This window comes from Capra hircus, chromosome 1, assembly GCF_001704415.2.
Source record: "Capra hircus breed San Clemente chromosome 1, ASM170441v1, whole genome shotgun sequence".
Lineage (NCBI taxonomy): Eukaryota > Metazoa > Chordata > Mammalia > Artiodactyla > Bovidae > Capra > Capra hircus.
This window is the reverse complement of record NC_030808.1, coordinates 53,904,293-53,928,951: the sequence shown is the minus strand read 5'-3', so window position 1 is coordinate 53,928,951 and position 24,659 is coordinate 53,904,293. Positions and strand designations below refer to the sequence as shown.

At 41.6% G+C, this 24,659-nt stretch overlaps 1 protein-coding gene across 1 annotated transcript; it reads left to right on the top strand.

Moving 5' to 3' along the window:
• Nucleotides 11,355-24,377, top strand: DPPA2 (developmental pluripotency associated 2). The gene is made up of 7 exons (XM_005674900.2): nt 11,355-11,450; nt 14,561-14,708; nt 16,129-16,289; nt 16,601-16,654; nt 17,059-17,314; nt 21,441-21,636; nt 24,098-24,377. The coding sequence occupies exons 1-7, from the start codon at nt 11,427-11,429 to the stop codon at nt 24,204-24,206; spliced, it is 948 nt and encodes a 315-aa protein (XP_005674957.2). The 5' UTR covers nt 11,355-11,426; the 3' UTR covers nt 24,207-24,377.

Here is a 24,659-nt window from a genome sequence, read left to right as displayed (position 1 = left end):
CAGTTCATGGGGTCAGAAAAAGTCAGACACAGCTTAGCCACTGAACAGCAACAAATGGAATGCAGGTGGGTTGTGTGTAGTGTGGAGGGTATTGTGAAATGAAGATAATAATCAACTGTGTTAAATTCAAAGACTTTGTTAATATAACTCAACTAGTATCTAATGCAATGATTTGACCTGTGGATGGGGCCTATAAAACAAAAGAGATGATACACATGTGTATTTTGTAAAGTGTTAATAACTTGCAAAGACTAAGGAAGTAAGAAGTCTAACACCTAGGTTTGAGACCACATGTGCTATTTTAATAGATGGTTGATATTATACATTACCTAAATAGTAATAATGATGATATTTGTCTCACAGAATTATAAAAATTAATAAGACATATTAATATATTAACATCTCATATAATTAATGAGAGACGTATAATATACTTCTTTCACTGAAGGTCTATGCAAATGCTATTTATGACTATTTTATTTCATTCTTTCTTAGCTTCTGTTGCCCCCAAAGAGAATATCAACTATTAAGTTGCTCTAAACAAAATATTTCCCTGGCCAACCAGTCTGCTCCTATGGATGGGCCACCTTGAGACGCTTTATGTAGCTGGTGCCAACAATATAATTTGAGTAGTGATAGCAAGGTTAGTAAATTGGGAATTTGTGCTGCTTAGAACAAAGATGGGAAAGTGAATTCTTTTATTAACTTTTTATTTCTCTCTTATTCTCTGCAGGAAAGAAAAAGCAATTTTGTGTAAACATACATTATTTTTTAAAGTCACTTTTTGGGAAGGCATTAGTGGTATAAAATCATAATTCTTACATTGAGTCATTTTGCCTAATTTTGGCATAAAGCAAGGCCATAAAGAAAGCAGGCAGATAAAGAAGGGGAGGACATTATTCTTAGTGTCTATTCTCATATATTACTCTCTCTACACTCCATGTTGAACTATTGAAATAAATAGTATTCATTAAAAAAAAAATTGGTAGTAGTATCTTACTTTTGGACACTGGTCATGAGAGAGACCTGTTTGCAGAATATGCTCACCTTAGCAGAAAAGGTCCAGAAATTGTCACATTTGAGAAGAGACCTGATATTATCTTGCTAAGAATGAAAGAAAAAATATATATACATATATCAACTAAAAGAACAAAAAAGAGAGAGTTCAGCAATGCCTCAGCAATGCCCTACATGAGGGAAGAAGATTGAAGTAGTCACTACCTTTCACATGGCTTAAAGATTTGTGATAAATACCTCAGACTAAGAATCTGTACAATTATTACATTTGAGAAAAAGATTAAGATGGGAAAACCCTGTTGCAGTTGCCCTAGCTATTGTTACTGCCACTTCTGAGTTGTGGACCCAGAAAGTCTCTGGTAAGACTGATAATAGTGCTGGTCAGAAAAGGGCAAGAAGCTTAATTTTAATTAGCTTCAAATGGAAATAAAGTGATGGAACAAGGCACTTACCATTTAACAGTTCATAAGTTGGAGAATTGATGCTTTTGAACTGTGGTGTTGGAGAAGACTCTCAAGAGTCCCTTGGACTGCAAGGAGATCAGTCCTGGGTGTTCATTGTAAGGACTGACGCTAAAGCTGAAACTCCAATACTCTGGCCACCTCATGCGAAGAGTTGACTCACTGGAAAAGACTCTGATGCTGGGAGGGATTGGGGGCAGGAGGAGAAGGGGACGACAGAGGATGAGATGGCTGGATGGCATCACAGACTCAGTGGACATGAGTCTGAGTGAACTCCGGGAGTTGGTGATGGACAGGGAGGCCTGGCGTGCTGCGATTCATGGGGTCGCAAAGAGTCGGACACAACTGAGCGACTGAACTGAACTGAACTGAAGTTAGAAAATATTTTTCCATAAAGCTTTTCTCCATTGGCTGTAGCTCACTCACTACTGGCAGATGTCAATGTTTTTCCTGAATTGATTTCTAGGCCAAGTGATTTGGCCCACGTTCTTTTCTCATCATTGAGGAGTGTAATTATAATTTCAGAGAAAAGAATAAAGTGTTGATGTGCTCAGAAGAGGGGTGCCACAACCCTATTTCTCTTCTTTCTTCGAGGGCTTCTAGTGAAGGGAGTAGAGCTCTATGGCGCGACAATCATGCAAATATGCCCTTCAGCTGTGTACTGCAAGTCACTGGCCCCATCTGAACACCACTGCTGTAAAGTTCACACCTGCACTGTGACTCCCATCTATTTCTCCCAGCAACTAAGAGTAGCAGGATTCTAAAGTTGGGGCAGTCTTATGGCTTAGACTCAAGGACTTGTCATCAGCCTTGCTGAAACGTCCTTAGAATGGCCCTGTATTTCAACACTCTTCCTACCCAAACTCCCTCTCTCTCCTTCACATGGGTCATACCTACATCATGGTCTTACAGCTCTCCTAACCTTCTGTCTCCCTTCTTCTTTTCCTTTGCAGTTATTTTGTATAACAAATCTCTTGCACACTCAGTCCCTTCATGCCATCTGCTTCTTGAAAGACATGAACAAATACATACGGTGCCAGAAGCACTCAGAAGAAAACAAGTTATGAGATTCTGGAACTGGCTTACTGATCTGCTGGCGAACACAAAAGGACAGCATTCTGAGTATTATGCAGAGGATGGATAGTCCCTGGCACACAGTGGTGGTCCAGTCGCTGAAGCTATCACTGGAGGAGGTCTGGCAAAATGTCATGGTAGAATGCCCTCATAAGTGCTATAATTCAGGCATTTGGAAAATAAAGGTGTCAAAGATCCTATAAAGTTAGTGGAGTTGGCTGCTTACTGGTAAGTTGTATTAATGTCCATCAATGGGATAATGAGAAACTGAGGGCCATTAACAAGCATTGGAAGACTAAATATGAGATGTGAGAGCCAAAAAGCATCTAGTAATTTACAGAGGCCCACATCTCCTGCTGTTAGATGGATGGACACAGCTGAACAGTAAACAGAAGCTCTAATAACTAAAGTTGCAGAGCTACAGAGCCTTAAAATTTTAGCCAAGGCAGGTCTAATATGCTAAAGTCAGCAAACTGATTGGGAAAAATCTTAGACCCTGAAACATCGGGTGCAGACATTGGAATGGATACCCCTGAAAGTGTTGGCTCTGTACAGCCCTGTGAATTCGCAGACTTTTTGGAGGTGGTCTGCAGTCCCCTAGTAAGAGCTAACACAACCTGTATGCTGGAGGATGTTGCACAAGAGCAGCCCCCTCCCCAAAGATAGTCGTGACAGGTGCTTCCATCAAAAATGTCCTTCAAATTCCTCCCCCAACTACTAGGCCAATAACTGAGAATTACATTCCAGCATAACCCAGCTGAGGACGTGATGGGCCTGGCAAAGGAGGAAAGAGAACATCTACTGAAGGATCTGCAGACATTAGCCAGCATACACTGGCAGGAGTTAGGGGGATAATTCTTTCACTAGTTTTTAAAAGCAACTGTTCAAAAGGACTGGGCTGTGACATTGGAGAAGGTGATGGCACCGCACTCCAGTACTCTTGCCTGGAAAATCCCATGGATGGAGGAGCCTGGCGGGCTGCAGTCCATGGGGTCAAGAAGAGTTGGACACAACTGAGCGACTTCACTTTCACTTTTCACTTTCATGCATTGGAGAAGGAAATGGCAACCCACTCCAGTGTTCTTGCCTGGAGAATCCCAGGGACAGGGGAGCCTGGTGGGCTGCCATCTATGGGGTTGCACAGAGTCAGACACGACTGAAGCGACTTAGCAGCAGCAGCAGCAGCATGACATTAGATAAGCAAGAATTCATTGTGTTGAAGGAATATTTTCTCTTTGCACAGGATTTAAGATCTTAGCAAGGATCCCATGAGATGGGGCAGATTCACTGCTAGGATGGTTCTTAGAGGTCTGGGGAGAGGGGAAAGTGACAGCCAACACCATATAAAGTATAAATGCCCAAGCTTCCCTGGCAGAGGGTAGAGGAGGGAATAAAGAGGTGAGCAAAGTGGACCTGCAGGGCAGGAATGTTATGTGAGGCTGGAAACCCACCAGAGGATGTTCCATGGGAGGGCCCAGCTAACCATGGCCATCAGGAATGTGATGGAGAAGGGAGAAGCAGCATGGCTGAGAAGGTCTATGGTCCTCTGCAGACCAGGCTGATGGTAGGTGAGGCTGGCACAGAACTGGGCTCGTTAATGTCATTCTTGGGGTGATGGGCCCTGAAGTCAAAGAGCCAGATGGTGCCATTTAACAAGCAGAAACCAGGAGGCTACAATTACCAGGAAGGATGGAGGGTAGCCAAGGGGGCTTGATTCACAGGAGGTTGTGGAGATGGTTAATAGATCACAGTGCCTAGGGTCAAAGTAGATGGGCAGCCAACAAGGATGCTTTTTTTTTTTTTTTAATGTGGAGGTGAGCAACTACTTTTATTTTAAAAGCTTCCAGTTTTATTGAGATGTAATTGACATAAACCACTGTACAAGTTTGAGGTGTATAACAATAATTTGATACATGTGCTGATGTGTACTCAGTCGTGTCTGACTCTTTGTGACCCCATGGACTATAGCCCACCAGGCTGCTCTGTCCATGGAATTCTCCAGGCAAGAATACCAGAATGGGTTGCCATTTCCTACTCCAGTGATACATTTATCACTTATCTCCCTTCATTTGAAAAAAGATGCTTCTTAGCACCTACAATTAAAGTCAAGGATAGAGGAGCAGGAGGACTTCCCTGGAGGTCCCCGGCTGGGGAACTGGGATCTCAGAGCCACACAGTGTAGGCAAAAAAAAAAAAAAAAAATAGAGGATCAGGAAGCTGAGGGCAGTCACTCTAATAAAAGAGTCACCATCTCTTGCTTAGCTCCCAGACCTGAACTGATTTTTAGATCTAGAATCCACTAGTTGATGAGATGGTTGGCTTTCTATGAAGGACTCTATAACCATCATAAAAAATAAAGTATATATTGCTTATGTTTATTCCTCCAGTCTTTCCCCAAAGGGATATGTAGCCATTTAACAATGTGACTGTACACTGGAAAAGATAAATAAGACTTTTAAAGACTATTGGACATAGGATCTGTATTGGCTATGATCTTAAATTATCATCATGACCCTCTTCTTCTTAGCTTGGGGGCTTAAAGGAGCTCAGTAGTAGCTGAGTCCTAGCTAACATCTAGCTCAAGGAGGCCCATTGTTTTTTATGAAACCGGGGACTGTTTTTCCAGTCTCTGAACGTAAAAACTGGAATCGATATATTTGTCACATGAAGTAACTGTCATATTGGGTCCTTGGCCTGAGGAATAAGAACTATTGCAGCAGGAAGGCCAATACAAAACCTTTCAAACTGCTTCCTATCCCACCTTGCTGTGCATAGATTCTAAATTCCCTAGTCATGAAACTCAGCTTGAAGTAACATATATTGGTATTTCACAGCATCAAGAATGGGTTGAAAAATTCTGTAGAGCAATTATCTTGCAATCAAAAAATAAATAAATTTTAAAAACTATATATGCTAAAAAAAAGAATGGGTTGAATCTGAAAAAGAATATGTATATGTGCATATATATATATATGTATATATATACAAAATCAAATCACTTTCCTGTACACTTGAAACTAACCCAACATTGTAAATCAACTGTATTTCAATTAAGAAAAAAGAATAGGTTGGCTGAGAGGTATTATGGTCAGCAAGAAATTTCAATAAATGATTAGAGATGCTTTAGACAAGAAATAAGACAACGGCAGTAAAATTAGAAGAGAAACAATAGCAAGCAAGATGTGTGTTTGACTCCATAGGACTTAAACCTATTGGAATTTAAGGAAAAGGAGTGTTTTATGTTTTCACCTTTAGATGGCTAGGTGGATTATAATATATCTCAAGGAGAAGAAATACCAAAGGTGGTAAAAATTTAGCAGGGATGTCACTGAGTTTATTTATTTATTTTTAATTTTTTTTCTTTTTTACTCCACCATGCGGCATGTGGGCATGCAGAACTTCCTCGACCAGGGATAGAACCCATGTCCCCTGCAATGGAAGCATTGCTGGGACAGTCCACTGAGTTTATTTCTTACTATGTTTGAAAGGCATAAGTAGGATATGCCACAACTTGGGTCAGTAAGGCAGGCAAAACGACTGGGCTAGAAATATATATATAGGACTCACCAGCATGTAGATGGAAGTTGAAACTGGAAAAATGGATGAAGCTGTTCTATAGAAGCATAAAATGTGATCAAGAATAGATGGACATCAATATTTTAGGAGTGGGAAAGGAGATAGAAAAACAATTAGACGAAGGTGGAAAGGAACTAGACAGAGCAAAAAGACGTGCAAGGCTTCCCTGGTGGGTCAGTAGTTTAGAATCTGCCTTCCACAGCAGGGGACACTGATCCAATCCCCAGTCTAGGAAGATCCCACCTTCCACAAAGCAAGAAAGCCCATGCGCTACTACTGCTGAGCCTGTGCGCTGCAGCTGCTGGAGCTCACAAGCCCTAGGGCCTGTGCTCCACAACAAGGGAAGCCACCACAATGAGAAGCCTGCAACTAGAGAGCAGCCTCCTCCACTCGCCAGCAATGAAGATCTAGTGCAGCTAAAAGATAAAGTTAAAGAAAAGATACGCTCAGAAAGTTGAACTGGGAAAGTACAGAGAGAGAGAGACTAGTAATTAAATAAAATGATAGTGTTAAAAGAGCTGAGTGTTTTAAGTAGGATGAAGTTAACCATCTTTGTGTGCTAGTAGGATAGAATTTGTAAAGAGTAAGAGGTGGAAAACTCAGGAGGGAACAAATGACTGATAGGGACATAGGAGGAAATAACTTCAGTTTACATTTCTTGGCCTCAGTCCCCATCCTTCCTCATCCACAATCCTCATATAGTAGCAATTGCTTTTGGCACCGATCTTCAGCCAGTTCAAGAGAACAACATGAATTGAGCTTTCCAACTTCAACATGTCTCACAGCTATTCCATGTGTCTCATAGGAGAGTTATCCTGATAAAAATGCAGAATGCATTCAATATGGAAAGAGGAGGGTGAGACAAGACTTGGTTTGACTGGCCAAGTTCACTTGCTGGTGGGGGCTAAATTTGCAACTGTTATTGAAGGATCTATAGCCAGTTAACTCCCTGTCCATTCATCAAAAGTTGTCCTTGCTACCTCATCTCACCTGACTGCCATGCTCTGTCCTAACCACACCCTCGGAGCTATTACAGAACACAAGATGGGCCTTACTCATTTGGATTCTGAATTTAAGATTCTCCTAATTGTGACTGTTGCTTCCTGACAGAGCTTTTTTTTTCTGTAAAAATAAAAAGAAAGAAAAAGAAATCTGCGAATATATTCTTGATCAGAAGGTGAAGATCTGTAACTAGTGCTCTAAAGTAGAATAAACTTTCAGTAATCCTTGCAAGGGGGAATTCTTGAAGAATGTAGCAGTCGGGAACACCTTTCAGAGTGCAAGTTATACTTTCCTCCTCAGGAAATGGAAGAACTTAGTAGCTATCCCTTCTGCCTGAGAGGGACACTGTGCCACAGTGTCCAGAACCACTGTTTCTCAGAACCACAGTGTTCTGTGAGCTGTCTTACAGGTGTTTAACTTTCAACCAGAGTTGCTCCAGTTTTTTCTGTTATATATTAGAACTGCCTTGCAATGCAGGAGACAAAATTTCCTTTGACTTAGAAGAAAAAAGCTTTTGAAAAACATTTATCTAAACAAAACAATACAATGGTTTAAATATTTAACTTATGTAGTAAACAAAATATGTTTGAAATAGGTAATGCATTTTAAAAAGATTTTAGAAATGTATTATAATCTTATTTTTGGCGGCAGTGGGTCTCTGCTGCTGCACACAGGCTTCTTCTAGTTTGGTGAGCGGGGGCTACTTGTTGTCTTCTCACTGCAGTAGCATTTTTTTGCAGCAGACTATGGCTCTAGGTGCACGAGCTTCAGTAGTTGCAGCATTTGGACTCTAGAGCACAGGCTCAATAGTCTTGGAGTACGGTCTTAGTTGCTCTCTGGGATCTTCTTGGACCAGGGGTCCAACTGGTGTCCCTTGCACTGCAAGGTGGATTCATAACCACTGGACTATCAGGAAAGCCCTAGGCAGTGCATTTTATTTCATAGATCCATATATAACTGTAGTTAGAAAAAGTCCTTTTTTTCCCTGAATTTGTGAAAGATATGAAGTCTGGTATTTCCTTCAAAATAACCCAAGGGAGGGAGAATAGGTGGCTGCTGCTGCTGCTAAGTCACGTCCGATTCTGTGCGACCCCATAGACAGCAGCCCACCTGGCTCCCACGTCCCTGAGATTCTCCAGGCAAGAACACTGGAGTGGGTTGCCATTTCCTTCTCCAATGCATGAAAGTGAAAAGTGAAAGTGAAGTCACTCAGTCGTGTCCGACTCTTCGGGACCCCATGGACTGCAGCCTACCAGGCTCCTCCATTCCTGGTAGGAAAATCCCTCTGTCCATGGGATTTTCCAGGCAAGAGTACCGGAGTGGGGTGCCATCGCCTTCTCCAAAATAGGTGGCAGTTTAGATTAAATCAGACTGCGTGCGTGCTAAATTGTATCAGTTGTGTCCAATTCTCTTCCCTGTAGCCCAGACGGCAAAGAATCTGCTTGTAATGCAGGAGACCTGGGTTTGATCCCTGGGTTGGGAAAATGCCCTGCAGAAGGGAATGGCAATCTACTCCAGTATTCTTGCCTGGAGAATCCCAAGGACAGAGAAGCCTGGTGGGCTACAGTCTGTGGAGTTGCAGAGTTGGACATGACTGAGCAACTAACACTACTATAGACTGTAGCCCACCAGGCTCCTCTGTCCATGGGATTCCTCAGTTAAGAATATTCTAGTGGGTTTCCATTTCCTTTTCCAGGGGAATTTTCCTGGGTATCCCAGGGATCCGAACTAGGGTCTCCTGCATTGTAGGCAGATTCTCTACCATCTGACCTAATAAGGAAGCCTGAGTCAGTTTAGCTAGGGTCAATCATCGTCAAAGCTTGACGACTGATCCATGAGGACTGAAGATATTACTGTCTGTTTTCATATGTTTGAACTTTCCCATAATGTAATGTTTTCAGAAAGCAAGAGAAAAAAAGCCCAAGAAAATAAATAAGATAATTACATTGTAATAAATGCTAAGAAATACAGTAATGAATAGTCTTTCCACTCAAAGTCCTAACTTAACCTAAGGCACTGGACTCATTCTGTACTGGCTACCAGATCAACTCTCTTCTAAATCATCCAGAAAAAGCCTGTCAGGTGGGACCACACCCAAGTGGGGACATAAAGTGTTTTCTTGACTGAATATCTATGGGCCAATTCAGTTTCCACCCTGAAAGGGAGGAGCCAGGATTCCAAGCATTGTCTGCTTAATCCAAAGCCATTTGGTCACACCCTGATCTAGCCAATGTTTATAGATTTTAGGTGCAGGAAGAACTACCCTGAAGGCTTGTTGAAGCACAGATTTCTGGATCTTGTCTTGTGCTCAAGGATTTGATTTTGAGGGTCTGGCTGGAGTTTCATAGTTTATTTTTCCAACCATGCGTTTGTGTGTGCTCAGTCATGTCTGATTCTTTTCAACCCTATGGACTGTAGCCTGCCAGGCTCCACTGTCCATGGGATTCTCCAGGCAAGAATAATGGAGTGGGTTGCCATTTCCTCCTCCAGGGGATCTTCCCCACCCACAGACTGAACCCAAATGTCCTGCATTGGCAGGTGGATTCTTTACCTCTGTATCCCCCAGCTCTTAATCAAATTGAGGCAGAATCTTTGTACTTTGAATACTTTATAGTACTAAGTTAAAGTTACCTGTCAGATATGCAGATGACACCTCCCTTATGGCAGAAAGTGAAGAAGAACTAAAAAGCTTCTTGATGAAAGTGTAAGAGGAGAGTGATAAAGTTGGCTTCAAGCTCAACATTCAGAAAACTAAGACTATGGCATCCGGTTCCATCACTTCATGGGAAATAGATGGGGAAACAGTGGAAACAGTGGCTGACTTTATTTTGGGGGCTCCAAAATCACTGCAGATGGTGACTGCAGCCATGAAATTAAAAGACGCTTACTCCTTGGAAGGAAAGTTATGACTAACCTAGACAGCATATTAAAAAGCAGAGACATTACTTTGTCAACAAAGGTCCTCCTAGTCAAGGCTATGACTTTTCCAGTAGTCATGTATGGATGTGAGAGCTGGACTATAAAGAGGGCTGAGTGCCAAAGCATTGATGCTTTTGAACTGTGGCGTTGGAGAAAACTCTTGAGAGTCCCTTGGACTGCAAGGAGATCCAACCAGTCCATCCTAAAGGAGATCGATCCTGGGTGTTTATTGGAAGGACCAACAGTGAAGTTGAAACTCTAGTATTTTGGCCACCTGATGCAAAGAGCTGACTCATTTGAAAAGACCTTGATGTTGGGAAAGATTGAAGGCAAGTGCAGAAGGGGCCGACAGAGGATGAGATGGTTAAATGGCATCACCGACTCAATGGACATGAGTTTGGGAAAACTGTGGGAGTTGGTGATGGACAGGGAGGCCTGGTGTGCTGTGGTTCATGGGGTCGCAAACAGTCGGACATGACTGAGTGATTGAACTGACTGAAAGTTACCCGGGCTCCCTGGGTCCTGAGACAGATGGCCTCTGGGCAGAGAAAGCCTGTTATGAGACCAGTGGATGCCAAGGCTGCCTTATTGTTTGTGAAGATCTTCCTTTAGAAACTCTGACTCATTAGAATGGCCTATGAAAACGTCTATGACTTCCCCAGCCTCATCTCTTGCCGCCTCCTGCCCCCATCATTATCCTCTAGCGGTTCCCAGGAGCTGCTGTTGTGCAGTTCCTCCTGCATTTGCTGGCAGACCTCTTGCCTTGGTGTTCTGTCTCCTGCTGTTCTTATTCTGAATAGCTTAACCTTCCCCTTCTACTCGGCTCACCATTACTGTGGGCTTAAAATCTGTGTTTAGAGCTAGATCTTGGAATGATCCTGTTATCCAAACACTACAATCTAAATCTAATCTCCCAGCGAGTAACACACCCTCAGCCATAAATCAGTTACAAAATACCTTTCAACTTCTATTCCTTCCACAACACATCCTTCAATCTATCATCAATATTATTTACAAATATTGTTCGCTTGTTTGTAACTTAACAACTGTTTGTCATTTTTTATTTTCTGAGTCTCGTCTTAAAGGAATAAAACCCCAAAATTTTAAAAAAGATCAGGAGTGATTGTTAATTACCCAGTAACTTAACTCTCACCTAATAGACAAGAGTGTGTATAAAGCTGATGAAATTATCATACTGACAGATAACAAGGGAGGGTGGAAAGAGGAGGGAGGAATACAGCTCTTCTGGGAAAGAGGAAGTAGGGGACATTTGCTTACAAAAGGAAAGAGAAACTGGACTAGAAACCCTCTGGTTCAGAGGATTAAACTGCAGAGATTGAACATTGTGGCTCTGCCTCTCTCTGAGCATTACTTGAAATGGCATACTCAAATTATGGGAAGGTAAGTTTGGTTTTAATTTCATTCATTTTCCCACAGATTCACTTTTTAAAGCTTTTCTAGGGCTCACTTCTATTTCTCTCTTGCCACAAGTCTTAGTTTCTGGATGTGAGAAATCTCTGAGAATCTCCTCTTTGCAAGTGAATTATTTTCTTTCATGTGGTTGTGGTATACAGCTCGGGTGAAAGTAAAAGGGAGAAATTAAATATTTCTCTTTCTAGTTCTAAGTAAGATACTTTTTTCATAGAAAAACATGTAGTTGGGCAAAATAAAATGGTAAAGAAATGACCGGCTGCAGTGAAAAGAGTGAAAAAGGTAATATGCTTCAAGCAGTGAATTGACTAGTGGTTTCTTCCCTTCAGGGATAAGAAGCAATCCATTCCCAATGGCCCTGCTACAAAACAGGTTTTCTGACTTTGCTTGGATAGTCTTTAACTGCTACTGTTGCTGCTAAGTCACTTCAGTCGTGTCCGACTCTGTGCGACCCCATAGACGGCAGCCCACCAGGCTCCCTCGTCCCTGGGATTTTCCAGGCAAGAACGCTGGAGTGGGTTGCCATTTCCTTCTCCAATGCGTGAAACTGAAGTCTTTCAGTCGTGTTCAACTCTTAGCGACCCCATGGACTGTAGCCCACCAGGCTCCTCTGTCCGCGAGATTTTCCAGGCAAGAGTACTAGAGTGGGGTGTCATTGCCTTCTCCGAGTCTTTAACTAGATTAGAATATAAACTGAGCAGGTTTCATTCACAGGAACCACTTGGAGAAGGGAATAGCTACCCACTTCAGTATTTTTGCATGGACAGAAGAGCCTGGTGGGCTACATTCCACGTGGTCGCATAGAGTCGGACACAACTGGGACACACACACACATACACACACAGGGACCACAATGTGGGTTGAAGGACAGAATTGGCCAATATTAAGTATAGAATTTATGGGCAAGTTATAAAACTGTTTACCTCTTGACTGGAATGATACTTCCCCCAATAATGCCAATTTGTATTTTTAAGCTGACCAGTAAAATATGTCCCAGAGTACTTTGAAAAAGTGGCGTACAGATGCAAAATCCCTAGTTGCAAGCTGAAGAGTGAAAACAAGGGGAAATTTTTGAAAAGATTTAAATGGGGAGGGAAGCCTGGTGTGTTGCAGTCCATGGGGTCGCAAAGAGTCAGACACAATTGATGACTGAACAAACAGAGGGAAAGGCTGTCAAATGCAGATGCATCTAGCTGTTCAGAAAAGAGTGTATTACAATTGAGCTGGAATGGAGTTTATTTGCCCTTGGATTGAGAGGAAAAGTTAAGAAACTTAAGCATATGTGACTCTACGGCATTTAATTTCTGAGCCTCAGTTACTTCCCTGGTGGCTCAGACAATAAAGAGTGCCTGCAACGCAGGAGGTCCCGGTTCTGGGTGGGGAACATCCCCTGGAGGAGGGCATGGCAACAACCCCCTGCAGTATTCTTGCCTGGAGAATTCCCACTGACAGAGTCTGCTGCTAAGTTGCTTTAGTCGTGTCTGACTCTGTGCGACCCCGTAGACGGCAGCCCACCAGGCTCCCCCGTCCATGGGATTTTCCAGGCAAGAGTACTGGAGTGGGGTGCCATTGCCTTCTCTGAGTCTATAGAGTCGCAAAGAGTAGGATATGACTGAGCAAGTAACACTTTCAGTTGCCTAATTTGCAAAATATGAAAACCAGTAAATTACTATAAGTGTGTTATAAGATTAAGTGAGAACTATAGAAAGCTCCTAGCACAGTGCATGAGTACTGTACAAAGCCCATAAATATCAGTTCCTTTCTACCTATCCACTTTATCTTTCATTCATGAAATTGTTAAAAGAACACTGAGTGTCCACTGTGTATCCTGTGTTTGCTGTGGAGAGTAAAACAGATACATTAGCTTACCTCAGGTCCTGGGGCTTAAACAAGGTTGCTATGGTTGAAGCATGGAAAGCTCAGGGGTCTTAAACTGGAAAGGAAGGCAGGGGCCCTGCTGTTCAAGAATTTACAGGTTGCATGAGGGAATTTTGTCTTTAACGGAAATATTTTATTTTTAAAAAATTATTTTAATAATTAAATTATTATTTACTTTTAAAAATTGGAGTATAATTGATTTGCAATGTTGTGTTAGATTCTGCTGCTATACGGTGAATCAGCTATGAAAAGCAAAAGTGTGAAAGTGTTAGTACTCAGTCGTGTCCGACTCTGTGACCCCACGGACTGTAGCCCGCTAGGCTCCTTTGTTCAAGGATTCTCCAGGCAAGAATATCAGAGTGGATGTTTATATATAACCCCTCCATGTTTGAGACTCCCTCCCAACTAAAGTATTTTAAATAAGCAGGAGAGCAGTCTGTAGAAAGGGGCATAGATGGATTTTGGGAAAACAGAAGATAATTTGCTCCTGCCAGTGAGAGTTGATGCTTACTTGAATCGCACAATAGAAGATGAGAAGGCAGAAACACCTTCCACATAGATTTAGGAGATAAAATGAAAATATGTTTTAGCTGATGAAGAGACAGGCTATGAGGGAAATGGTTTCCCCAAACCCAAGATCTATGCTTTAATTTCTTCCTATCGGTCAGTTCAGTTGCTCAGTCGTGTCCAACCTTTTGCGACCCCACGGACTGCAAGCACGCCAGGCTTCCCTGTCCATTACCAACTCCCGGAGCTTACTCAAACTCATGTCATTGAGTTGGTGTAAACCTACTTTTGCTCATTTCCTCATTGTTTTTCTTATCTAATAGAGAGTCTACTAGGGGCTTCTCTGGTGGCTCAGATGGTAAAGAATCCGCCTGCAATTCAGGAGACCTGGGTTCAATCCCTGGGTTGGGAAGATTCCCTGGAGAAGGGAATGGCAACCCACTCCAGTATTCTGGCCTGGAGATTTCCATGGACTGTATAGTCCATGGGGTCGAAAGGAGTTGGAAATGCCTGAGCAACTTTCACTTTCACACTTCACAATAAAGGATCTACTAATCAATATCAAATTCAGGGAATCTCAGTCTTTCTATCCAACTGCTGGCTTCTCAGTTTCTTATTCATTAGTTGCGCCATGAAGTTAAACATCTTAGTGTACAGCATTAAATGAGAACAGTAATTGATACTTCCTTTTCCAGAATTTCTTTGAAGGGCCATTAGATGAAGAAAATGTGATTCTTACACTGTATCCAGTTAATGAGGAAATTATTGAAGGCCATCAAGTGGAACCAGGTGTTTCCTCAACTTCAGAAGGCAAAGAGGAGGCACTGAATACAAATGATCAAGGTATTAAGACCACAGGGTTAGCTCAGTTTGCGGCCCCTCCAGCTCTGGGAAGCCTAGGAAAAGTAAGTTCCCCTGACGTTTAGCTATGTGGCACCCAGCTTAATTCTCACCTTGATAACCTGTGGTAAGAGATTTCTCAAACTCTCATACTTCTCATTCGCTAAGCACCCTTACCGTCTTACTTTGAAAAAGACAAAAAATAGTGCAGTGCTTTGAATAGAGCGTGATCTTATGCGATCTAGATGTGAGCTCAAATTCCCAACCCACGAAGCCCAGTCTTCTTTCATTTTGGTGAATACACTTTTTACATACCTCTTACGGAGACCAGATCATTTTTTTTCTGAGTTTTTTGTTATATATAAATGACACAGAAAACATTGTGTAATTTTAAGGTATATAATGTGATGATTGATGTATGTGTCTATTGCAAAATGATGACCAAATAAGATTAAAAACAATCATAAGAAATTAAGAAATGATGACAAAATAAGAACACATTCATCATCTCACAGTTAACTCCCTTCATCATGGTGAGAACATTTTAAGATTCACTCGCTCAATTTTTAAGAATACATTATTGTGTTAACTATAGTTACGTTGATATGCATTAGATCCCTAGAACTTACTCATCTTATAAGTGAAAATTTGTACCCTTTGATCCAGGGAAACCCCATTTCCCCTGCCCTCATTTCCTGGCAACCACCAATATACTCTCTGTGCCTGAATTTAGCTTTTTTAGATACCACATATAAGATCAGATGGTATTTGGGAGGCTAAATCACTTTGAAAACATCTAATCTTTTGCTTGGTGAGTAATTGCTGATAAAATATCTAGTAGACTCTTCGTATCTGTTCTTGGGACTTAATATAGAGGCATCAAAGAAGTATTTTTAGAATGATTTTATTTGGCGGGGGCAAATAACAAGGGCTTCAAGATAGAGCAGCTAGTGACAAGTTAAATCTAAGCAAAGTGATGTGAGACAGGGTAACTTTTCTTTGTTGAGGAAAATGAGGCATGTGGACAGAATGGAAGACTGTTGTTGGATGGGGTGGTTTGAATGATTTCTATAAGGACAGATAGTTTGTGGACCAGCATCTGGACATTTTGGAGAGCAATCCAATGTAATGTTCTATTCCGGAAGTCAGAGATGGCTGTAAAAAAACAGTTTGCTGAATGTAGTATAAAAAAGTTTATAATTTCAAAATGTGGGTATGAGTCCTCGGTCTGCCGTTTTTATGGTGGTGTGATCTTGGGCAAGTCCTTGAATTCTGAATCTATTACCTTATTTGTAAGATGAGGAAAGAATACTGGATATGTATATTTGCAAACTGAGTTGTGGGGAGTGAGAACTTCATAAAATTAAAACCAATTTTACAAATAGATTAATGTACTGCTGTTTTGGTTCCCTTCTTTCCTCAGTTCCTGTTCCTCAAACAAATGAGCCTGAGGAAGATTGTCCAAGCTCTAGCTTTAGAAGATCAGTGTGTTCCTTGCCAGCCACATTGCCTCCGATTAACAATGTGAGTCGAGACACTTTGCGGTACTGGTGCCAACAACTTAAGCTGAGTACCGACGGCCAGGTGAGTGCACTGGTGGGGATCTCTCGTGCTTGGAACAAGCGTGGGAGCTCTGCCAGCTTTTAATTTTTATGAGAAGTGAAGTTGCTAAGTCGTGTATGACTCTGTGACCCCATGGACTGTAGCCTACCAGGCTCCTCCATCTGTGGAATTTTCCAGGCAAGAGTACTGGAGTTGGTTGCCATTTCCTTCTCCAGGGGATTTTCCTGATCTTGGGATTGAACTCAGGTCTCCTGCATTGCAGGCAGACGCTTTACCCTCTGAGCCACCAGGAAAGCCCTTTAATTTTAAATTTCCCTTCTTAATTTCCTTAGAAAATAGAAGTTTATCGGAGACTCCAGGAACATGCTTACCCTGAAAAAGATCAGGTGAGTGAGGAATGTGGTAATGTAAGTTCTGTAAATTTTCCCTCTTCTCCACCATCTCTATACCTTGTACCTCGAAGGCAAGGTTTCTCATTCAAGACAATTGACATCTGGGGCCAATTAGTTTCTTTTTCTCCTGCGGGTTGTCCTGTGCATTTTAGGATGTTTAGTAGGCTAAATATCCCTGGATTCTACCCACAATGTGTCAGTAACCTCCCTCCCCCTACACACAGTTTAGCAAACAGAATTTCTCCTAGCTGAGAATTACTGCTTTGAGGGGACTGACATTCTTAAACCATTTCTACACTGACATACACAGGTCAATGCATGTAGAATGATAAAACCCGCACACATGTGCTTAGGGCAGTGGCGCTTCACTGTATACTCATTGTGAATTTCGTTTGCAGTATATTCCTAAATCATCACGGGAGGCCCGAATGCACTCATGTTCAAGGAAACACAGCATGGTGACCAAGAGGGGAAGTGTCCAGAAAAGGAAGATGAGTGAGAGTGAGGAAAGGACTAAAACGGTTGAGGTGGTAACTTCAGCTCAGGTAGCCATGCTGGCAGCATGGTCAAGAATTGCTGCAAGGGCTGTTCAGCCAAAGGCTGTGAATTCACGTGCCCTTCGTACCTCTGAATCCTTTCTGCCACAAGCCTCAGGTAAGATCAACCTTAAACAGTGGTTACCATGCCAGAGAAAGAAGGCCCTCTTTTTTTAAAAAAATTGCTTTATATTTTGGTTTCACTACATGGCATGTGGGATCTTAGATCCCCACCCAGGGATTGAACCTTTGCCCCCTGCATTGAAAGTGTGAAGTCTTAACCACTGGACCTCCAGGGAAGTCCGAGAAGACACATACTAATGATAGTTACAGTGAGGGTTAAAATAGCTGCAGATGCAATGTTAGCTTCACAGAGGGCTTATCTTTTGATTGATAGTCAAGTTTTGCCTGAATGGCTCTGAGTCAGGTGATTGATTTGGGGACACTTTCTCATCACTAAGCAGAAGGTGGAAAGAAAGCATAATCTGATATGCTTATCTAGCAGCTACGGCCAGAGATCTTCCCCTTTCTCTTGGAGAAACCCAAGGTTTCCCAGTGTAAACCCTAGTATCCTGATTTACAAAACTGAAGATTTCAACTCTTCGACTTCATAGAATGACTGTGAGGCTTATGAGATACAACTTGGCATATTAAAAGTAGGCGATAAATAATTGAAATATTTCTTGAGAACTCTTGAGTGAGCATAACTTAGCTTCATCTTTCTTCAGTTCCTGCTTCTCTATTTGGTATTTCTGTTTTCAATTCCAGAACAACCTACCTCTGGTCAGTACAAAGTCACTGTCTTCTGTGGCTTGAATTCTTTTCCTCCCTCTACCCCATTTCCAGAGGTGTTCTGAATCCTGTTATTCAGGACTGACTTGTGTGGTGATGCGCATTGTTCACCACACAAAGAACCCAGACAAAAAAAAGAAAAAGACTAGGAGCTAAAATTGGCCTGCTGACTACCCCCCAGCCCTCCCCCCCCCCCCCCCCCCCGGCTGTTTCCTTCTGTGAGGAGAAATGAGCACCTTTTACTAATTTTCAAAAGCAGTATCCAGCCACAAAGCTGTCTTGGAGACCTGCTTCCCCAATGATGACACTTCTTTATAATTTACATTAATGTGCCATATGAGTGAATGGCACCCCAGACTTACTCACCCTTTTAGCTCCTCTTCACCCAGCAGTTATCAAGCACCTACTGGGATAAAGGAGAGTGCCTAGCCACCATGTATATTGTGCCGTAGTATCTTTACTCTTTTTAAATTTATTTATTTAAAATGTAGTATATTGAAGTCATAGTTGATTTACAAAATTGTATTAATTTATATTGTATAGCAAAGGGATTCAGTTATATATACACACACATTCTTTTTCATATTCTTTTCCATTATGACATCACAGGATATTGAATATAGATCCTTGTGTCCATTCTATATATAATAGCTTGCATCTGTTAATCTCAAACTTACAATCCATCCTTCCCATACCCTTCCCTCTTGGCATCCACAAGTCTTCATCCTCTGTGTCTGAATCTGTTTCCACTTTGTAGTTAGTTCATTTGTGTCCATATTTTAGATTCCACATATAAGTGATATCATATGGTATTAGTCTTTCTCTTTCTGACTTACTTTACTTAGTATGATAATCTCCAGGTCCATCCATGTTGCTGCTGCAAATGACATTCTTTCATTCTTTTTTTATGGCTGAGTAATGGGAATACCAGACCCCCTGACCTGCCTCTTGAGAAACCTGTATGCAGGTCAGGAAGCAACAGTTAGAACTGGACATGGAACAACAGACTGGTTCCAAATAGGAAAAGGAGTACGTCAAGGCTGTATATTGTCACCCTGCTTATTTAACTTATATACATTATGAGAAACGCTGAGCTGGAAGAAGCACAAGCTGGAATCAAGATTGCCGGGAGAAATATCAATAACCTCAGATATGCAGATGACACCACCCTTATGGCAGAAAGTGAAAAGGAACTAAAAAGCCTCTGGATGAAAGTGAAAGAGGAGAGTGAAAAAGTTGGCTTAAAGCTCAACATTCAGAAAACTAAGACCATGGCATCTAGTCCCATCATTTCATGGGAAATAGATGGGGAAACAGTGGAAACAGTGGCTGACTTTACTTTTGGGGGGCTCTAAAATCACTGCAGATGGTGATTGCAGCCATGAAATTAAAAGACGCTTACTCCTTGGAAGGAAAGTTATGACCAACCTAGATAGCATATTCAAAAGCAGAGACATTACTTTGCCAACTAAGGTCCGTCTAGTCAAGGCTATTGTTTTTCCTGTGGTCATGTATGGATGTGAGAGTTGGACTGTGAAGAAAGCTGAGCACCGAAGAATTGATGCTTTTGAACTGTGGTGTTGGAGAAGACTCTTGAGAGTCCCTTGGACTGCAAGGAGATCCAACCAGTCCATCCTAAAGGAGATCAGTCCTGGGTGTTCTTTGGAAGGACTGATGCTAAAGTTGAAACTCCAATACTTTGGCCACCTCATGTGAAGAGTTGACTCACTGGAAAAGACTCTGATGGTGGGAGGGATTGGGAACAGGAAGAAAAGGGGCCGACAGAGGATGAGATGGCTGGATGGCATCACTGACTTGATGGACGTGAGTTTAAGTGAACTCCGGGAGTTGGAGTTGGTGATGGACAGGGAGGCCTGGCATGCTGCAGTTCATGGAGTTGCAAAGAGTCGGACACGACTGAGCTACTGAACTGAACTGAATATTCCATTGAGGCTTCCCAGATGGGGCAGTGGTAAAGAATCCACTTGCCAGTACAGGAGATTTGGGCTTGATCCCTGGGTCGGGAAGATTCCCTGAAGGAAAAGGCAACCTGTTCCAATATTCTTGCTTGGGAAATTCTTGCCTGGTGGGCTACAGTCCATGGGGTTGCAAAGAGTTGGACATGACTGAGTGAGTGAGCACAATATTCTATTCCATTCCATTCCATCTTCTTTATCCATTTGTTGATGGACATTTAGATTTTTTCCCCATGTTTTGGCTATTGTAAATAGTGCTGCTATGAACACTTGGGTGCATGTATGTTTTTGAATTATAGTTTTGTCTGAATACATGCCCAGTAGATGGATGGCTGGATTATATGGAAATTTCTACTTTTATGGTGTCATGTCTTATATTTAAATCTTTAAGCCATTTTGAGTTAGTTTTTGTATGTGGCATAAGGATGTATTCTAACTTGATTGATTTACATATAGTTTTAACTTTCCCAACACCATTTGCTGAAGAGACTGTCTTTTCTCCATTGTACACTCTTGCTTCCTTTGTCAAAGATTAGTTGAGCCAAGTGTGTGGGTTCGTTTCTGGGCTTTCTTTTTCGTTCCATTAGCCCAAATGTCTGTTTTACCATGCTGTTTTCATTAATGTACTTTGTAGTATTATCTGAAGTCTGAGAGGGTTATGCTCCTACTTTGCTCTTTTTCCTCAGGGTTGTTTGGTAATTCAGGCTCTTATGGTGCCATATTAATTTTAGGATTACTTATTCTAGTTTTGTGAAAAATCTCATGGTGATTTGATAGGGATCACATTAAGTCTGTAGATTGCTTTGGGTGGTATATCCTTTTAAACAGTATTAGTTCTACTATCCAAGAGCATGGTAATCTCTACTCTTGTTTTAGACTGTGGGGAGATTTTATAGCTACTTAAGCCTACATTGATTGATCCTTTGTCTAAATTTCAGACACTAGATATCTACTCTCAGTAAATAGGACTTCCTCTGTTGTCTCTCAAATATCCCATCTCCCCAGTTAGATTGTTTCTTAGACTTTTAAACAAAGATCTTTTTGCCTGTTTTCCATGATTGTAGTACAGTGTAGTGGTTAGGCAAATGGACCATGAGTCTAGAATATCTATATCCTTATTTTGGTTCTGGGAAAATTATTTTCTTTTAACACTGTAAACTTGATTTACCTCACCTGTAAATTAAAGCAAATACTAATAAAGTTGTTAAGAATAAATATATTAATACATATAAATCACTTAGCAAAATCCTAGACACAAAGCAAGGTTTCCCAAAAGTTGAATGTTAGTGTCCCTTGTGCTATGAAGTTTGTGAATTAGATTATGGTGTCTTTTGGTCTACATTTTTTATGCTTCTTATTCAGTTGATTCATCAACAGAATATAAGAGTGAAATGAAGAGGGACTCACTGAGGGGTTGAATTGGGGTGCTGTTATCTGATCTTAGCAGTTTATATGTGCTTCTTCTTCCCCGTCTAGGTGTCCGGTGGTGTGTGGTCCATGGTAGACCGCTCTTGGCAGACACAGAAGGTTGGGTTCGCCTGCAGTTCCAAGCAGGTCAGACCTGGGTGCCTGACACCCCCAGGAGGATGACCTCCCTCTTCATGTTACCTGCCTGCACTTTTGCACCCCCAGACATGGAAGATAACCTGTTATGCCCTGAATGTGCTAAGAGGTACCCCTTAAGTATATTTTTAAGTATGGCACACAGATGGCTAGATGGGTTTCTGAATAATTTGGTGGGAGAAGGCAGAGGGGAAGCATGCTGTTTCATTAATTTGCCATATAGATAAGAATCTATATGCTGTATATCCAGAAAGCCATATAGAAATCACCTGCAATCCAGGAGACCCTGGTTTGATTCCTGGGTTGGGAAGATCCGCTAGAGGAGGGACAGGCTACCCACTCCAGTATTCTTGGGCTTCCCTTGCGGCTCAGCTGGTAAAGAATCCACCTGCAATGTGGGAGACCTTGGTTTGATCCCTGGGTTCAGAAGATCCCCTGGAAAAGGGAAAGGCTACCCACTCCAGTATTCTGGCCTGGAGAATTCCATGGACTGTATAGTCCATGGCGTCACAAAGAGTTGTACATGACTGAGTGCCTTTCACTTTCAGGGAACTAGGAAGCAAACATAATTTAGTGGTAGATTAGAACTCAGATAAATATGGCTTCTTCTTAGCAACCTTAACAAAGTATCTGACAAGTTGGACCTTAACTGTCTCAGTTTTAGAGAGATCTCTTCTTTTTGTTGTTGCTTTTTGGTTGTGCTGGATCTTTGCTGCATGTGGGCTTTCTCTAGTTGCATCGAGCAGGGGCCAGCCTTCGTTGCAGTGCATGGGCTTCTTGTTGTGGTGGCGTCTCTTGTTGTGGGACATAGGCTGTAGGCACAGGCTTCCGTAGTTGTGGCGCACAGGCTTAGCTGCTTCTCGATATGCGGAATCTTCTCAGACCAGGGATTGAAACCTCGTCCTCTGCATTGGCAGTTGAATCCTTATCCACTCTACCACAAGGGAAGTCCGAGAGATCTGTTTTAAGAAAGAAAAAAATCAGAGTTCTTACCATATGTCAGATACTTAGCTGGGGATACAAAAATTAATAAGACAAAACCCATTTAGCATGCCAGGATGAAAATGACTAAGAGATGCTATGAAAATATATGGGTAGTACTTATATTGGAGTGACTTAGGGAAATTTTAGAAGGGATTACATGTACTGAGGAAGAGCTCACCAGTTAGAAATTAACAATTTGGGCATTTTGGTAGTGAAAACAGCCCATATCAATACCTGAAAGTGGAAGAATATGACCTACTTACAGACTGCAAATAAGCCAATAAATTGAAGCTTATTGATGAGTAAGTCTGTAAAGGGGAGGAGCAGACTACTGGTTTCATATCTATATTAAAGGTCTCTTATATTATCCTGCAGGTCATAGTCTCTCAGTCACTTTTGGGACATAAGACTTCTTTGAGAAAATGATAATAATGACATATCCTCCATCCAAGAAAATACACATTAGGAATACACACAAGCAGTGCTTTAGGTTTTATGTAGACACATAATTCCTAATGGTCATCCATGAATACAAAATCCAGGTTATGGTAATAGAATTGGCTGGAGGTGATGCAAGATTGGTGTGATGGGAAATTATAGTATTTTTTTTTTTTTTGGATGGTAGACTGAAATCTTGCTACAGAGACTAGATTGGAAAATAAGAGATAATTGTAATTCTGGAAATATGTAATTTATGAACTTTACAAAGAACTTAAAGAGAAATGTAAGAGTTGCAGAAGTGTAGAGAACAGGATGCCATCTTATTAGAGGATAGGTATTAATAGAAATTCAGTTCGATGGCCAAAAATTATATGTGGTACATGCCTGACATGTGTCCAGTGTTCAGAAAGTATGGGTTAGAGAAAAACATCTTTGGGAATTAGAAAGGACTGCAGAAGAATCTTAAAGAGAATCAGCTTATTGATGGCAAGTGAGCAATGAAGACTGGAAAAGTGCAGCTAGAGGTTGGGAGAGAAGTGAGAAAGGCAAGTGTAGAGTTTCAGAAGGAGATGGTCAGCAGTAAGACAGCCATGTAAGATGATGATTAATGCAGCGCTGTTGCGAATGTCAATTTGGGACACTGCTGGTGGTCTTTTTGAGAGTCGGTTGAGAGGGTCAGGTGATAGTTGAAGTTGAGCATGTGAAGAACTGGGAACAGGTCCTATTGATCTCTACTACTTGAACTGAGCAAGAGGAGATAGCAGCTGAGGCAGTAATATCAAGGGAGCTTGTTTGTGTCTTTCTCTCCTTCTTCCCTTCCTTTTCCTGTTTTGTTTTTACAGGGAATACCAAGAGCTTTGTGAACAGAGAGGGCATTTGGAGAGAAGCTGTGAGGAGGAAAGGGAAGGTATAAAGATAAAGGTGGCTGAACCAATTGTGGTATACAGAATAGGAGCCCTGATATTAAGTGGACAGTCTTTCTTTTGTTTACCACATAAAATCTTTTTAATTTTAAAATCCTTTAGGTGGTACTCAGACTCCAGAAGTATAGTCTTTATTTTATTGATCATTTTCAAGGATTTGGCATGGAATAATCTATCTTATTCTAAACATTTTTCAAAATTCTGTTCTGATTTGCTTTATAGGAATAAGAAGATAATGAAAAGATTAATCACAATGGGGAGGAGGAAGAAACCTGGTTTGGATACATCAACATCATTGCTTTCAAATGGGCCACGTCTTAAAACAGACTAAGTGATTACCAGAGGGGAAGGAATGGGAGGTGGGGAAATGGGTGAAGGGGGTAATTTTATGGTAATCACGGTAACTAGATTTTTGTAGTATCAAATATTGAATTACTGTGTTGTCTGTCTGTAGTGGGTGTGTGCCCGTGTCTGCTCAATGGCTCAGTCGTTCAGTTGTGCTCGATTCTTTGGGAACTCATGGACTTCAGTCTGCCAGGCTTTGCTGTCCATGGAATTTTCGAGGCAAGAATATTGGTGGAAGACTTGCCATTTCCTTCTCCAGGGGAAACTTCCTGACCCAGGGATCAAACCTGCATCTCCTGCATTGGCAGGAGGATTCTTTACCACTGTGCCATCTGGGAAGCCCTGTACATCTGAAACATAATGTTTTATATGGTTTTACCTCAATTTTTAAAAAGTTAGACTTTACCACTGAAGTCATCTGGTCTTGGACATTTGCTTG

Bases quoted from the DNA above. Each gene is read 5' to 3' on its own strand.
- DPPA2 (XM_005674900.2), top strand. From the start codon at position 11,427: ATGGCATACTCAAATTATGGGAAG. The intron at 14,709-16,128 runs GTATTAAGACCA...TTCTTTCCTCAG, and splicing joins ACTGAATACAAATGATCAAG to TTCCTGTTCCTCAAACAAAT. The intron at 16,655-17,058 runs GTGAGTGAGGAA...TTTCGTTTGCAG, and splicing joins CTTACCCTGAAAAAGATCAG to TATATTCCTAAATCATCACG.